A 15,215-nucleotide genomic window follows, 5' to 3' on the forward strand; every position below is an offset into this window, starting at 1 on the left:
CACCCAACACGGCCGATCTAGCAAGAGGCATTGAATTCTCGATCGATGATTTGTTGGTTTTCTCTTTTGCTGAAAAGGCGTTCACTAATCACTAGCACCTAGGTTATGCATCTACGTAGTAGTGGAATATTATCGGGCACCCAATATTCGGCTAGCACAAAGCTTCCGACGACGAGGAGGAGGGGAGGGGACGAGGGGTGGACTCTGGTGGCAGCTCGGCTCGGCTCAGGTCTCACCTGCACTGCACACAGCAGCACAGGTGCACTGTGCAGTGCCCGGTGGGCGAAGCCATTTCACCCGCGGGCTTACGTGGCCCGGCACCACCGGCCGAGCCGTGCGGGGAAACAAGTAAACGCTCGCCCGCTCGCTCGCTGCGTCTCCAATCCGTCGTCCCCGCTTGGCTGCTGCGGCTGCTCTCTCGCGCGGCCTTCTCTCTTCTCCCTCCAATAATTCCGGCTGCCCTCTGGCTCAAAAGCCCAGGGAAATTGATGGAGAAGAAGGGGGGGTAGCCACATGCCTCCGGGTTCGGGCTAGATCTTCGGGGAGACGGCCGCTGGGAGCAGCCTATCCGGCGGCGATCCGATGGGGGGCGAGGTGCCGGAGCCGCGGCGGCTCAATCGGGCGCTCAGCTTCGACGACTGGGTCCCCGACGAGGCGCTGCACCTCGTCATGGGGTACGTCGACGACCCGCGGGACCGGGAGGCGGCGTCGCGGGTGTGCCGCCGCTGGCACCGCATCGACGCGCTCACGCGCAAGCACGTCACCGTCGCCTTCTGCTACGCCACGCACCCCGCGCGCCTCCGCGAGCGCTTCCCGCGCCTCGAGTCGCTCTCGCTCAAGGGCAAGCCCCGCGCCGCCATGTACGGGCTTATCCCCGACGACTGGGGCGCCTACGCCGGGCCCTGGATCGACGAGCTCGCCGCGCCGCTCGAGTGCCTCAAGGCGCTCCACCTCCGCCGCATGACCGTCACCGACGCCAACATCGCCGCCCTTGTCCGCGCCCGCGGACACATGCTGCAGGAGCTCAAGCTCGACAAGTGCATCGGCTTCTCCACGGACGCCCTCCGCCTCGTCGCCCGCTCGTGCAGGTACCGCCAGGAGTTCTTCTATTTCCTGTACCACTTACCTGTAACAGTGAATATTTTTCCTATACTTGCCTACGCGAAAGTCAGCTGCTGCAACTGAGCAGTTGCTCCTTTTCCTCATTTAGAAGTTAGGGTTGATCTGGTGGAGGTGCTAATTTGTTGTTAGTTGATTTTCCTAAATGAAGTAATGGATGGTAGTGGCATGTTCTAAGTTCTAACATGGGCGAGGTTGAGCCAAGCTTGCTCACTTTCTGGATTCACAAATTCCTTTTTTTCCCTCGAGGAAGGAGTAGTCACATATTGGCTTCCACGGTCCACACGTGATTAGCTGAGGCCATTACGCACCGAATTTCAACGGCAAAATTTGTGAGCATTAGATGTGCAGAAGATTTTGCCTCAATAGATTTGCTGTGGTTCTTTCGTTTACCTACTTTCATTATTTCATCTAATTATGTACCTTTTGATCTGGGTGAGAGAAGTGCCCATATGATACATAAAAGCAACTTATAAGAGGCAGCAAGTCTGGCATAAGCAAACTGCTATAATTTTTTGAGGTAGACCCATAACGGCAGGTCATCTATCTTTACCAAGAGTACTGGTTTAATGACTGGATCGTACTTGAAAAGGAATACCCTGTTCCTGCTTAGACATATTTTGAACCAAAATACAGTTGCAAGTCGGTGATTATGTTGCCAGTCAATTATATCATCATGATCAGATTCATGTGGCAGTATGTCTTGTCTCATGTTTTGTGTTAACTCTACTTAGTTTGGCTTTGAGCTCGCAACAATGATGTTTCACCAGTTTCTCCATAAATAATAATAAATAAATAAACCCAGAACACAAGAATGCTTTGTGCTGAATGTATATATTTATGTTTGGGACCTGTCTTGTAAAGCCTGCATATGGAGATGGTATGCTTCCTGATGGTTGGAAGTACTTCACAACTCACAACACGTTAACTATGAATTGTTATGTTTCTTCCTTTTTTGACTTAAATGCAATCGCTGTCCTTTCCTTTGATGCATATTTCTTCTAACAGCAATTTATTCATGCCCAGTCCTAAGATTACATCTATCTTTGTAGTAAACTGTCATCCTAATTTGTCAGCAGATCCCTGAGAACTTTATTTCTCGAAGAGTGCCCTATTACCGATAAGGGTGGTGAATGGCTTCATGAACTTGCTGTCAATAATTCTGTTCTGGTGACACTGAACTTCTACATGACTGAACTCAAAGTGGCGCCAGCTGATCTAGAGCTTCTTGCAAAGAACTGCAAGTCATTGATTTCATTGAAGATGAGTGAGTGTGATCTTTCAGATCTTATTAGTTTTTTCCAAGCAGCCAATGCTCTGCAAGACTTTGCTGGAGGAGCATTCTATGAGGTAGAAGAGCTCACCAAGTATGAAAAAGTTAAGTTCCCACCCAGATTATGCTTGTTGGGGCTTACCTACATGGGGACAAATGAGATGCCTGTTATCTTCCCTTTTTCGATGAAGCTCAAGAAACTGGACTTGCAGTACACTTTTCTCACGACGGAAGATCATTGTCAGATTATTGCAAAATGTCCCAACCTACTAATTCTTGAGGTAATATGTCCTGCATACAAGTATTGACTGTGTATAAATTAGTGGCTGCCATGCCATTTTAACTGACAATGTAGATGTCCTCAACAGGTGAGGAATGTGATTGGAGATAGAGGACTAGAAGTTGTTGGTGATACATGCAAGAAGCTACGTAGACTCCGAATTGAGCGGGGCGATGATGATCCAGGTCTGCAGGAAGAGCAAGGAGGAGTTTCTCAGCTAGGCCTGACAGCCGTTGCTGTTGGTTGCCGTGAATTGGAGTACATAGCTGCCTACGTATCGGATATCACCAATGGGGCCCTGGAGTCTATCGGAACTTTCTGCAAAAATCTTTACGACTTTCGGCTTGTGCTACTTGACAGAGAAAGGCAGGTAACAGATCTGCCACTTGACAATGGTGTCCGTGCTCTATTAAGAAATTGCACAAAACTTCGGAGGTTTGCGCTCTACCTTAGACCAGGAGGGCTTTCAGATGATGGACTTGGCTACATCGGACAGTTCAGTGGAAATATACAATACATGCTGCTGGGAAATGTTGGTGAATCTGACCATGGATTGATCCGCTTTGCAGTAGGCTGCACCAACCTGCAGAAGCTTGAATTGAGAAGCTGCTGCTTCAGCGAGCGAGCTTTGTCCCTCGCTGTACTGCAGATGCCCTCCCTGAGGTACATATGGGTGCAAGGATACAGAGCATCTCAAACAGGTCTTGACCTCCTGCTCATGGCCAGGCCTTTCTGGAACATCGAGTTTACGCCTCCAAGCCCTGAGAGTTTTAATCATATCACAGAAGATGGAGAACCCTGTGTGGATAGTCATGCTCAGGTTCTTGCCTACTATTCCCTTGCTGGAAGGAGGTCTGACTGCCCTCAGTGGGTGATCCCCTTGCATCCTGCGTGATTGTAAATATGTCAAGTTGCGTGTACCTTCCTGTCTATCCCTGGGGCATAAGCATGGCCTAGTATGGTTATTGTAAGAACCTTAGCTTACCACGTTTGTGATTGTGCTCGAATAAGCTACTAGTAGTACTTTAGCCGGGGTCTATAGTGCAATAAGATGTTGTACTTGTGTTACCTATCTAATCCTAGGAAGCTGTATACTAAGTTGCTCTGTAACTGTAAGAGTGATCTGTGCTTTGGTCCTGACCTGAGAGTTGTGAGATGTACTCCATTGTAAGTATCAGAAATCCATATGTTTCTGGGTTCTTTTTTGGCCTATGCTATATGCCTATATAAGCGGGGGGTTTGGTGTCGTAGTTGCTTCAGTTGGCATAGACACATCAACACCAGTAACCAGTTGTGCTGAAAACAACCGCTCCGCTGCGAAAAACCAACTGCTGCTTCTTCCACGATGATCCAGTAAGAATAGCGTAACACGACGGCCATCCGGCATCCGTGCACAAAGTGTCAAAGTTTGCAAGTTGAGAGGAGAGGCCCCTGCACGTAGCGACTAACGAGTACTTAACCGATCCTCGGTGGCAAGCGGGCGACTGGAACGAATGGCCGAGCGCCATGGAATTTGTGCTGCCTCACCACTTAGGGACGCCGGGCCGCGACAAGGTCGCGTACATGGCATAAAAGAAAAGCCACTGTTTGGTGAAGACTAAATTAATGGCTACCGAACAAAAGGCGTGCATTTGAGGCTTGCCACAAAATTTACGGGTGGGGGCGGATTTCCCCGTCAAGACAAGGACGTCTCTGTCGGCTTGTGTTCAGGGAATGAACTGACCGAAAAAGAAGCGGCTTGATGTAAACACGCCAAGAGTAGGAGACTGTACGTACCTCCTGTCTCTTGTTATACTACTCGAACACTTGTCCGCGGCGCTAGCGTGTACAGCGGATTCCATGAATGGAGTCACCCTCATGTGATTTCGATTGTTCGATAGTAGTTTCAAGAACAGTCTGAATAAAGCCACTGCTGTCGAAAGGCATCAAGGATAGTGATTCAGGTTGCAGTTCATGGCTTTGATGCGATCAGTGTGTCGTTTAGCTTTCGATACTGTTCCAAATTGCATCCTATGTTGTTTTCAGCTTTTAAAAGCTGGTGCAAATAACATTTCAATTTCCAAATTGTCAAGCACAGTTGCCCCCAAATAGATTGGTAACCTTGAGCGTGTTTGGTACCTTCAGAACCCGTAGCCTGCTCAATGAGTGCGCAGCACCGCCGATTCTTTGGGCATGATGACTGTCCGCAGTGATGTTCATATCGATACTACCTTATCATCGCCGTCAATATACTTTTTTTTTGATAAAAGACTAAAATGAGTCGTGCTTTTACTGAAAACAAATTGTTTAGGGTTGGGGTTACTAGCTTACATTATTAGATCCAGAAACACAACAAAACATTTTTTGATCACATCTTACACATGCTGCACCAGGATACCAACACCTCCTAAGCCATCTCTAAACAAACTCCAAGCGCTTAAAACTAAACAACACAGATCTCCTAACCCACTCTAGCGCGCTCCCTAGAATACTTCATGATATTTTCTTTAATTTCTCTTATCATGTAGTCCATGCTTTCCTCTTCTTCCTGCCTCAGAAGCGTCTTCCAATACCTAAAAGAGAAATAATACGATAAACAACAGTTAACGGCGATGGAAATATTTTTTTCCTAAAAATCATATCGTTTGTAGTTATCCAAAGATTGCAGCACACCGCAGCAAGTAGAGCAATCCGAACTCTGACAAATTTATTTCCAGCTCGCCCTAGCACCATCCGGTGGTAATATTCAAAATTGAAACCTCACCCCAACGTATCTCTACAAATACACTAAACAAAAACAGTTATAGGACAACCAAACAAGATACAATTAGCATCTTCTAGCATATTACATAAACAGCACCCCATCCTATCTTTTTTTTTACTGAACAACTGTTTGAATTCTATCCTTATCAGCTAACAATAAGGATAGAATTCAAACAGTTGTTCTCAGAAAAGTGACTCTCGATTCTCGTACTCGATTCCCTATAGAATCAGCAAAATCTAATCCAAACAATTATTTTGTGATTCTGATTCTGAGGTGAAACAGGAGAAACGATTCTCATTTTTACACATGCCACGTGAATCTAGAAAAAACGGGTTTCCCACTTGAATCCAACCAACCAAATATAGAGATACCCCTAGATTTTATGAAAAATTACCCACCAATGCCACCGATATACCCCTTCCCACCTCCTCTCTCCATCAGAACAGATCGCACACGATACAGATCGCGCACGGTAGGGCATCGGCGATCTGCCCCCGACCAACGACGACGACGCCGCCCCCACCGACGCCGCTGCCGCACCGGACCGCCGTCGAGCCCGACTTGGCAGCCACCCCAACCGTCGCGAATCAGATCCGGAGTGCTTCCTGCTGCCTGAGTGCAAGCCGCCGAAGTGCTCCCTGCCGCCTGAGTGCTTGCCGCCGCAGTGCTGCCTGCCGACGCCCCCGAACGCCGTTGCAGCCGCCCCCGGTCGTGGCGCTTCTTCTCTGCGAGAGCCCGAACAGCAGCAAGAAATTACTTCTCTTCAAGGGTATACTACTTTTCTACTTTTCTATTTGCTAGCTGTTACTTTAAGAATAAAAAGATTAGCTAGCTATTGACGTTCTTGTCAAGCATACAACTGCAGCAATTGTTTATTTTATGATTATAGTAGTTATCTGCCTCCTGAACATAGGTAGCTAGTAGTACTACTTTTTTATGATCATAGCTAGTTGTAGTAGTACTTGTTTATGACGGTTACAAGTTACAGTACTTTGACAATAATTTATGATCACAAGCTATGGCACTTACAACCGTGTGATAATGAAGTATAGTATGTCGTCTGTTTTTGCCATGCCATCCAACATAAGCCGAATATTGTTTTTGCCATGCCATCCAACATAAGCCGAATATTCTAAAGTGATGAGAGCATGCTTTGAACAGTATTTTTTATGTAGATGGACCCATCAGAAGATGAATTGAATGGAGCAAATAATGCTGAATGGACAGATGAGAATACTAGGATAGTTTGTGAGTTGTTTGCATTTGAAGTTAGGGATGGAAAGCGTCCTAGCACTCATTTGAATAAGGTCGGATATGATAATGTAATTGCTAAATTTGAAGAGAAGACTGGCTTGAAGTATAACAAACTTAAGTTCAAGAATAAATGGGCCAAGTTAAAGAAGGACTACAATCTATGGAAGAAATTAATAAGCAGAGAGACTGGATTAGGTTGGGATGAAGCTAGGAGAACCATTATTGCATCTAATGATTGGTGGGCCAAAGCGAAGAAGGTATAATGATGCTTATTTTTCTAAAATTTTTAAGCACGCATTGTAAATACTTATCGTAATATTATCTTTGTGTTCCATAGGATCTACCCGGATGTCTCAAGTTTAAGTTAAGAGGACTTCAGAACGAACATTTACTCCAAGAAATTTTTGAAGACCCTCGAAACACAGGAAATGATCATTGGAATCCTGCTAGGGGTGATCTACCAGAAAGTTCATCCCAGCCTCCTCCTACTATTAATGTTAATGACATAGAAGAAGTGAATGGAGTTGATAACGATGATAGTGGTGACGAAGATTTCACTCCTCCTGCAAAGAGAGCTAAGAGAGCTCGTGGTAAGGAGGTGAAGAAACCCAAAACTAGTGGTGGAAATTGGTTCTATGAACAAATGACCCGTTTTGTTGACAACCAGGAGAAAACAGCGGCAACTGTTGAGTCTTTTGTTAGGAGGGAGGACACTTCAGGGTGTGCAATTAAAGATGTCATGGCTCTCGTTAAAGAATGTGGTGTTATTTTTGGTACCAATGAGCATTTCATTGCTACTGAGATTTTCACAAAGAAATCGGAGAGAGAGATGTTCATGACCTTGGATAATGCAGAAGAAAGATTAGCATGGCTCAAGATGAAACATGAAGCCAAGTTAGCCAAGTTAGAAAAATAGTGTCATAGTTTGTTAGTGTGTATGGGTGGACTATTTCAGTTATATTTTAAAAGTTTTGTAATAATTGTTTGAATACCAACTATTCTGGTTTGCATTGACATATTTTTATATTGAAAGATAGAAACTAATTATATTTTTATTATGTCACTTCTGCTACAGTTGCGATGACTCTCCTATCTTTCAATAATTTAAGAATAATACTTGATTCTAAACTAGTTTTTATTGTTTCAGATGTCTTCTAGTGAAACTGATGGAAGTGATGCTTCTCAGAAAAGTGACTCTACTGATGTTGACGAAGATGGTGAGTTTGCTATGGAGATTTTACGACACCATCAAGCTTTGCAAGCGACTGCATTCTCGGTTGCTTGCTTGCTTGGACAATATTTTATGACATATTATGATAAAAATAAACCAAGGACATCACAGCTAAGTGGGTATGCATGGGTACTAGAAACTTTGAGGACACCAGGAGAGAGTCATCATATGTTCCGTATGAATAGTGAGCTATTTTGCAAGCTACATGACTTATTGGTGAGTACATATGATCTCAAATCTACCAACCACATGAATTCTATAGAGTCGGTTGCTATTTTCCTATTCATACTTGGAGGCGGTGAATCCAATAGAAGGGTTCAAAATAGGTTCAAACATTCTGGAGAAACAATAAGTAGAAAATTTGAGGAGGTTCTTTTTAGTGTGGTTAGTATGTGCAAGGATTACATATGTCCAAAAGATCCTAACTTTCGAAGAGCTCATAGTCGAATAAAGAATGACAAGAGAATGTTGCCACATTTCAAAAATTGCATTGGTGCCATTGATGGGACTCATGTGGCAGTAAACCCACCACATGAAGAATATATTAGATATATTGGTAGATACAAGAGTCCCACTCAGAATGTGATGGCAGCGGTCGACTTTGACATGCGTTTTACCTATGCTTCTATTGGACAACCTGGTTCTATGCATGACACTAGTGTTCTTTATCATGCATTAGAGGTTGATAAAGATATATTTCCACATCCCCCACAAGGTATGCAATTGCAGATCTTTTGAAAATTTTAATTTGTCTTATTTTTTAGTCATATAAATATTCAATTTTTATATTGTAGGTAAATATTATCTTGTAGATGCTGGATACCCAAATAGACCAGGATATATGTCACCATACAAGGGCCAAAGGTATCATGTTCCTGAATGGAGAAATGAACCTCCTCCAAGTAGAGAGCAAGAGTATTTCAACCAGTGTCACTCAAGTGCACGCAATGTCGTTGAGCGAACCTTTGGTGTGTGGAAGATGAAATGGCGAATCCTTTTAAAGATGCCTACATATCCCATGGACAAGCAAGAAATGATCATTGCTTCGACAATGTGTCTCCATAACTTTATACGTCAGAATTGTACATCCGACAAGTATTTTCGTAGGTGTGATCGTGATCCAGATTATGTCCCGACCATACCTGCAAGATATGCAAAATATGTTGTCTCATAAAATGCATCTGATACGTCTACGACACACTCTAGTGATAGATCCATGGATATATTTCGTGATAACTTAGCAAGCACATTATGGCAATCAAGATGAAAGTTCTCGTAACATTGTAGTTGCCATATTTTTGTAAGAATACAATAATGATTTATTTTTATAATAACTCAATTTATGAGTGGACAGATGTAATGAATATGTTATGCTGTGCAAATGCAATGCATTTTTCATATGGTTTAACATTGTCTGAATACAAGTTTTTTCCCACATGTTAACATGTAGAAAAATTTAATACGTATATATGTCGGCTTACAATAATTATTGAAGTTTACATTATGCCACATGTACAAATATATAAAATTCAAACATCTTGCTACGTTAGGGGTAGTATTGACAATTTATATCAAAAACTCATACTAGAAACCAAGTTTTTTGTTTTTAGCCAAACGCCCTATCAAAGTAATTCTGATTCTGTTCTTAATCTGATTCACATAGAATTAGAATCAGAAACACAGAAACCCAAAATCTGAATCCCTGCTAAAAGGGGCCAAAAACTGCGGGCGGAGATGAGAGGAATCGGAGGGGGCCCGCCGTTTCATTGTCCACGCCTCCCTCCCTCTCTCATCCATGCACAGCGGCGGCCACTGCCCCGCAGGTGCAAGTGCAATGGTTCACCTCTCGGTCGCCCCATTTGTGGGGGCCGATCGCGGATCGCCGGCCCGCCCGCATCACCGTAACGGACGCGGCGCCCCTCTACGACGTCCTCCGCACCACGTTCATCTCATCTGTCGATCTGGACTCTGGTGCGGGCTGCCACTGCCAACGCTAGGTTGGCGCTCGCACACGGAGGTCGCGCACTCGGGCACGTTCGTCCTTGCCGTTGCTAACCTGCACGGCCGGCGACGGCGACTTTGAGTCACGGCCACCTGCTCGACAACCCGATCCGGAAATCTGATGATGGCACGGTGAGATCTAGCAAGGGGGACTGTTGCTTGTGCCTGAAACCTGTTCGTTCAAATGCGTCCTTGTGTCCGGCAAGGCAGTTTAGGTTGAGGGTGTGTTTGCCTTCCTGTGCCCGTCAGGGAAGTTAGTGCTCGTAAATGGACCGATGGGGGCATGGGTGGATGTAACATCACTTGCTCGCATCAAGTGCGGGAGAAGTGGAAACGGTATACACGAGCACATAGTCTGGTCATTTGTCTCAAGTGGTGCTAATGCTTGTCTTGCCGTTTCGAGTGGAACCAGGAATCCTGCACCTGTTGGATGTGGGCTGCCCTGCCCTGGATGGATGTATTTGAGGGCAGGTTACTGTAGTTTGAAACTTTGAAAGGCTAGTGGCGATATTGACGTTATCACTGGATGATGGTTGAAGTCTGAATATGTATTGTTTTCCTGTTTCAGGGTTTTGAGTTGTTGACCTGAGAGTGAGAGGGATGTCAACAGTATAAGGCAATCACAAAGGTTCAGGTTTTAGAGACACTAGTGAATAGCCAGTTTGTGGCTTGGTGCTCGAATGAATTTGACACATATTTACCGGGTACTCCTGTCACCTAAAATCCACAGCTCCTGGCTCTATTGCGACTGTTTTTGCGTGATCTATAAAGAATGCTGCACAGATTGGTAAACATTTCTTGAAGACCCAATCTTGGTGGCTATCAACAGTTTTACAGTATGCAGGCGTGATCACTTGATGCTGCTGCAATAATTTTGTCTATCAAGTCTGCCAGTGTACATTTCATTTGCTATTTCATTTATCGCCTATGTGTGTCATGATGTTATTTGATATCAGTGCAGACAGTCGACGATTGCTTGGCATGGAGGTGGCGAGGAAGATAAATACAATGGTCGTCCACAATATAATTCCTTATAATGGTATATATCCGCTGATTAGATATTCTAGATTAGTTTATCATACATTACCACATGGTAAAGACAGGTTTCATGTTTTCTAGCTGAGATTGCAGCGCAGAAATTACTGTGTTATCCAGTTGTCCTCTTCGTAAGCATAGGGTAAACCAGTCAAACCCTGTTATAGCTACAAGTTTTTCTCAATAACTTCCTAAGGTTGTGCAATAGCACACTATAGGTTTCATTTCAACTATATATATACAAGGAGAAATACTTGCTTGTTTTAGAGTTTAATAGATCATTACAGTATTGTTCTCTGGTATATAACTTATTGTTATGTCTGCATATTTCTTCATTCCATTGTATAGCATACATTTGTTTTTATCCTATTTGCTGCACCACTATTGCTGGTTTTACCAGATGAAAATAACTGTGCACTGAACCTCCAGGAACAGAAACTGAAGCTTTGCGGTAGAAATGCTCATTAGCAGATATGTTCCAGATAAGTGGTTTCTTGAAGCATTTAATATGCTATGTGTAGATGCGCCAAATCATGAATTCTCAGTCTTTACCAGCCAAAATCATGTACGGATATACTCCCCCGGTCCAAAATAGATGCCATTCTGTCAAGTTGGTTGTTTCCCTTCGTAAAATTTTCTTCTAAATGGCCTTTGTTGAATGTTTATAGGTAAACAGTGGAAATTCTTACTATGATTCTTTGTTATCTTTTTGGGTATGTGTTGAAAGAAGTTGATTTTTTTTTGTTCCATTCAATTTTGCAATTGATGTACTATTATAATCATACTGGATATGCTTGTTACAGAGATTTATTGTGTTGGAATGAGGTTTGTAACTCACACTTAATTGGTTTTTGTCCTTTAACGTTACTTTATTTGTTCCTTGAGCAATCTTTTCAGTTTGACTGCTTTAGACTGTTTACAGAGATCATGTTTATACTGTTTTATGGTAAAGTACAGACCAAATAACTAACAATGTGGTCACAAGATAAAAATAACTAGTATGACTTACCCTACAACTGCTCCCATTGAGAATATACTGTTATTTTTCAAAGAGCGCAAACTTATGTGACCGCCACCTTTGGAATAGCATTGCATTGTGCAATAGACTTTGAGATCCTGTTGGCAGATTATAAATCCTGACATCAGTTCAGCTTAGCCTTTGGCAGTAGCATTGGGCATTTCACAATTATGAAACTTTCATTTACTGCTATCAGGAACACAGCAATTCTTAGGAATAGCGCCTTAAAGCATGCAAATGCACAAATCTCAGGTCTCTCCTCTGAATTTTTTTTTCTCTTCCAATAATCCAAATATTGTTGATTCCTGCAATGGTCATTGATGAAATACAACAATAATAACCATACTACTGCAGTTCTAAACATTGTAAGGGCAAGGGCAGAAATTTTCCACATCCACTATATCTAGTCTGAGGCTGCAGCTAACTGAAAATTCCTTTCGTCTTTTACCAATCTTAAGCCTAAGCGACAGTTTCTGGACCTGTTAAGCAGCTACACAAAACAAACTGTTTGGACTTCATCTCAATGAAAAAGGGCTTTCAGTATAGGTGCAAATTTTTCCTTTCGTGTTTAATCAAGAGATAACAAAGGAGGTGATGAGCCATGCCAACTTTATGAAGGATGAGTTATCTCTTTTACTGCTCCCTCCGTTGCATGTTGTAAGTTCTTTTGTTTTATCCTAAGTTAGACTTCACTAACTTTGACCTAGTTTATAGAAAAATATAATAACATCTACACACTACCAAATATATACACTATCAAAACATATTCCAAGGTGGACTTTAATGAAGCTAATTTGATGTTTTAGATGTTGGTGCATTTTTATGTAAACTTGGCCAATGTTAGAGAAGAAATTTGACTTAGGAAAAAACTAGAATGTCTTACAATATGTAATGGGAGGAGTATTTAGCCTCTAGTTCATTATACATCTCAAAAGAAAGGTAAGAGAAAATGGAACTTGCATTTTTGGGTGGTCAAGTGGTCATAAAATGTCACGTAAGTTATGAAGAATGTACAGGACCTACTTTTAGCTGCGGTAGCGTGCTCTGATGTGCAGTCCAATCTTACTTTTGCTGTTCTTTTTAAAAGAAGGATATTTCTTACCTTTTAAATTAGATCATTGTAAAGAATGTAACTTTGGACCTTTGGTATTTCTTCTTGTTGGAAATGCAACCATGGTTAGTGAGCTTCAATTCAATCTCTGTTGGTGGTGAATAGCGGTGCTCCTTCCCTTGTTGTGTCACGGATGTTGTTTTTTTGGAAGTTGTTTTGACCACAGGATTACTGCTGATTTTGCCAAAGTTGTTTTTTTATAGAGATAAACTAATTTGCTTTTTTACTAGGTTTGTCAAGAGGAAAAATATCTATGACATTAGAGTGTAACGAGTGGATATGAATTGTTTGCCAATATCTTACTTGCCTGTAGATTCTTGTGCCTGTACATCATGCACTATACCCTTTTTTTTGTCCCCATACATTATGTAAAGTAGCAGCTTTTTTCCTTTTACTGAGTCTCAGGTCGTGCATGTTCAGTGCACTGCAGTTTCATCTAGTGCATGTAGATACTAGAAGGCCCCTATGCCATGTTCCCTTTCATACATCCATATTTCGGTTCTGTTTCATGCATCCAAGTTAATAACCAGTTCCTTCTTGATGACGCTAAAAACTGAATATTATGTCTGCTTCATTGGCTCCGGGCCTCCGGTTCCATATCTCTTGCAAATTCTGAAGGTCCAATTGTTTCAAAAGGAATGCCAGTGGTTCGGAGAACATGCATGATCTTAGCTGCTGGATTATGCTTGGCATCAGGGCTGTGGGAATCACTGACTACCTGGAGATAACGATTCCTCTGGCATATTTGTCTGCGGCATGGCTTCAGCCAGTTGTATCAATTGCGTCAGAACATGGAGATGCTGAATAGTCGAATACCACCAAGGAAACAGGTTTCCAATCGGGCGTGAGCAGAATATGTTCAGCAACCTCTATAATTCAATGGAACAAGCAGATGTCATCGATGCGTTGTCAATACATACTGGTATGTCCTGTACTTAAACAATGCACTTCATAACTGCCCGACTTCTCATGTAAGACATGTGAATTACAAAATCCAGATTGCACTTCCCCTTAAACAATTTGCAGGCTCCCCAACGGGAAACGACATCTACCTGCCCAGTTCAATAATTCTGCTACTATGCAGTAATCCATGTTGAAGCATGCAATATTTCCGTCTGCTACCACATCAACCACGGGAAGCATGTCAACTACGCCAGAGGCTCAGACTTCGCTGTACCTACCAAGGTGATCGATCTTCTATAACCAAATTGGAGCTCAGGTACACGCACCTTTCCACCATTATTCAAGAAAAAGGCCTATACTTTCTACAGTGGAATAGTGGATGATGCAACCTAAGGAAATTAAAAAAGATTAATGGTGCTGGTCACTAATAGCACATGGTTTATCTTTATATCCCCCGGTTATGATATGTTTTGCCGGTATCGCGACAGGCACGTCTGGGTGGTCCGGGGCGGGAAAGTGGCTTGGAATCTGGAATCTCCTCGCTCCACCTCTAATTCCTCAATTATATCGTCCATTTGCAAGAATCTGAATATTTGCAGGAAGGCGAAGGGCGGACATGACGCCCCAAAAGCGCGATGGCGTCGATGATGCTTTCACTCTCCCTGCCGTGCCCAATGGCAGAGCAATTGCTGGAAAGGAGCGCACCACCGCCAGTACCGGCACTTTCTTCCACCTCGCACGAACAAAAGTCGCTGGAGCACAACACAAAGCGGGCAGTAGCACCGGTGCCACTCTACACACCCCCGTACCGCGTGATGGCCACCGTTGCCATCTCCCAGGGAGGAGAAGGGTAAAAGAATACTAAAGTAAAACAGAGGATGAAAGCGAAAGCAAAGGGCAAAGCACGGGGGTTGCGCCCTGCGTCGCGTTGGATTTGCATGAATCTTGCGTGCTCCGGGGGAGGGCCCCTGCGCCGCAGCCCCACGGCTGCTGCTAGTTGTACCCGGAGAGCTGGCTCTCGGCGTGTGGCTGGAGCCAAGGCAGCAGCACTGGCTTGTGTAAAAGGCGAAGGCGATTAAACAAGAGCCCGGTGGTTAGCAGTAGAGGAGACACCAACCACTTCCGTGGGATTCAGAATTCAGAGACGAGTCATGTGGCGCTCGCAGGCTGCAGCACCGGTGAGTTTTCAGTCTAGTTTTCCAGGTCTGCCTTCCACGCTTTGTCGTGGCCGGGCGAGACACCCCATT

General features: G+C 43.6%; 2 protein-coding genes and 1 long non-coding RNA gene across 8 annotated transcripts; all 3 read left to right on the forward strand.

Annotated features, from left to right (window-relative positions):
* Positions 1-265: 265 nt before the first annotated feature.
* Positions 266-3,917, forward strand: LOC102716548 (coronatine-insensitive protein homolog 1a). Its single transcript, XM_015843509.2, has 3 exons — positions 266-1,088; positions 2,199-2,673; positions 2,761-3,917. The coding sequence occupies exons 1-3, from the start codon at positions 583-585 to the stop codon at positions 3,565-3,567; spliced, it is 1,788 nt and encodes a 595-aa protein (XP_015698995.2). The 5' UTR covers positions 266-582; the 3' UTR covers positions 3,568-3,917.
* A 2,181-nt stretch (positions 3,918-6,098) lies between these two features.
* On the forward strand, positions 6,099-9,272 carry LOC102717583 (L10-interacting MYB domain-containing protein-like). Of its 5 annotated transcripts, XM_015832781.2 has the most exons (4): positions 6,110-6,184; positions 7,817-7,886; positions 8,037-8,615; positions 8,695-9,272. In XM_015832781.2, exons 2-4 carry the CDS (start codon positions 7,817-7,819, stop codon positions 9,072-9,074), a joined length of 1,029 nt encoding a protein of 342 aa, XP_015688267.2. In that variant the 5' UTR covers positions 6,110-6,184; the 3' UTR covers positions 9,075-9,272. The 5 variants fall into 5 exon arrangements, with proteins under 5 accessions (XP_015688268.2, XP_015688267.2, XP_015688265.2 ...); XM_015832782.2 differs by lacking the exons at positions 7,817-7,886; positions 8,037-8,615; positions 8,695-9,272 and adding exons at positions 6,577-6,926; positions 7,007-7,718 and having other exon boundaries at positions 6,099-6,184; XM_015832779.2 differs by having other exon boundaries at positions 7,817-8,615.
* A 286-nt stretch (positions 9,273-9,558) lies between these two features.
* LOC107303475 lies at positions 9,559-11,609 on the forward strand. 2 transcript variants are annotated; one of them, XR_001549452.2, is made up of 3 exons: positions 9,559-10,688; positions 10,863-10,940; positions 11,366-11,609. It is a non-coding gene; the product is annotated as an uncharacterized LOC107303475 (long non-coding RNA). The 2 variants fall into 2 exon arrangements; XR_001549453.2 differs by having other exon boundaries at positions 9,559-10,033; positions 10,470-10,940.
* The last annotated feature ends 3,606 nt before the right edge of the window (positions 11,610-15,215 follow it).

The sequence above is a fragment of the Oryza brachyantha genome, chromosome 1, assembly GCF_000231095.2.
Source record: "Oryza brachyantha chromosome 1, ObraRS2, whole genome shotgun sequence".
In the NCBI taxonomy this organism is placed as follows: domain Eukaryota; kingdom Viridiplantae; phylum Streptophyta; class Magnoliopsida; order Poales; family Poaceae; genus Oryza; species Oryza brachyantha.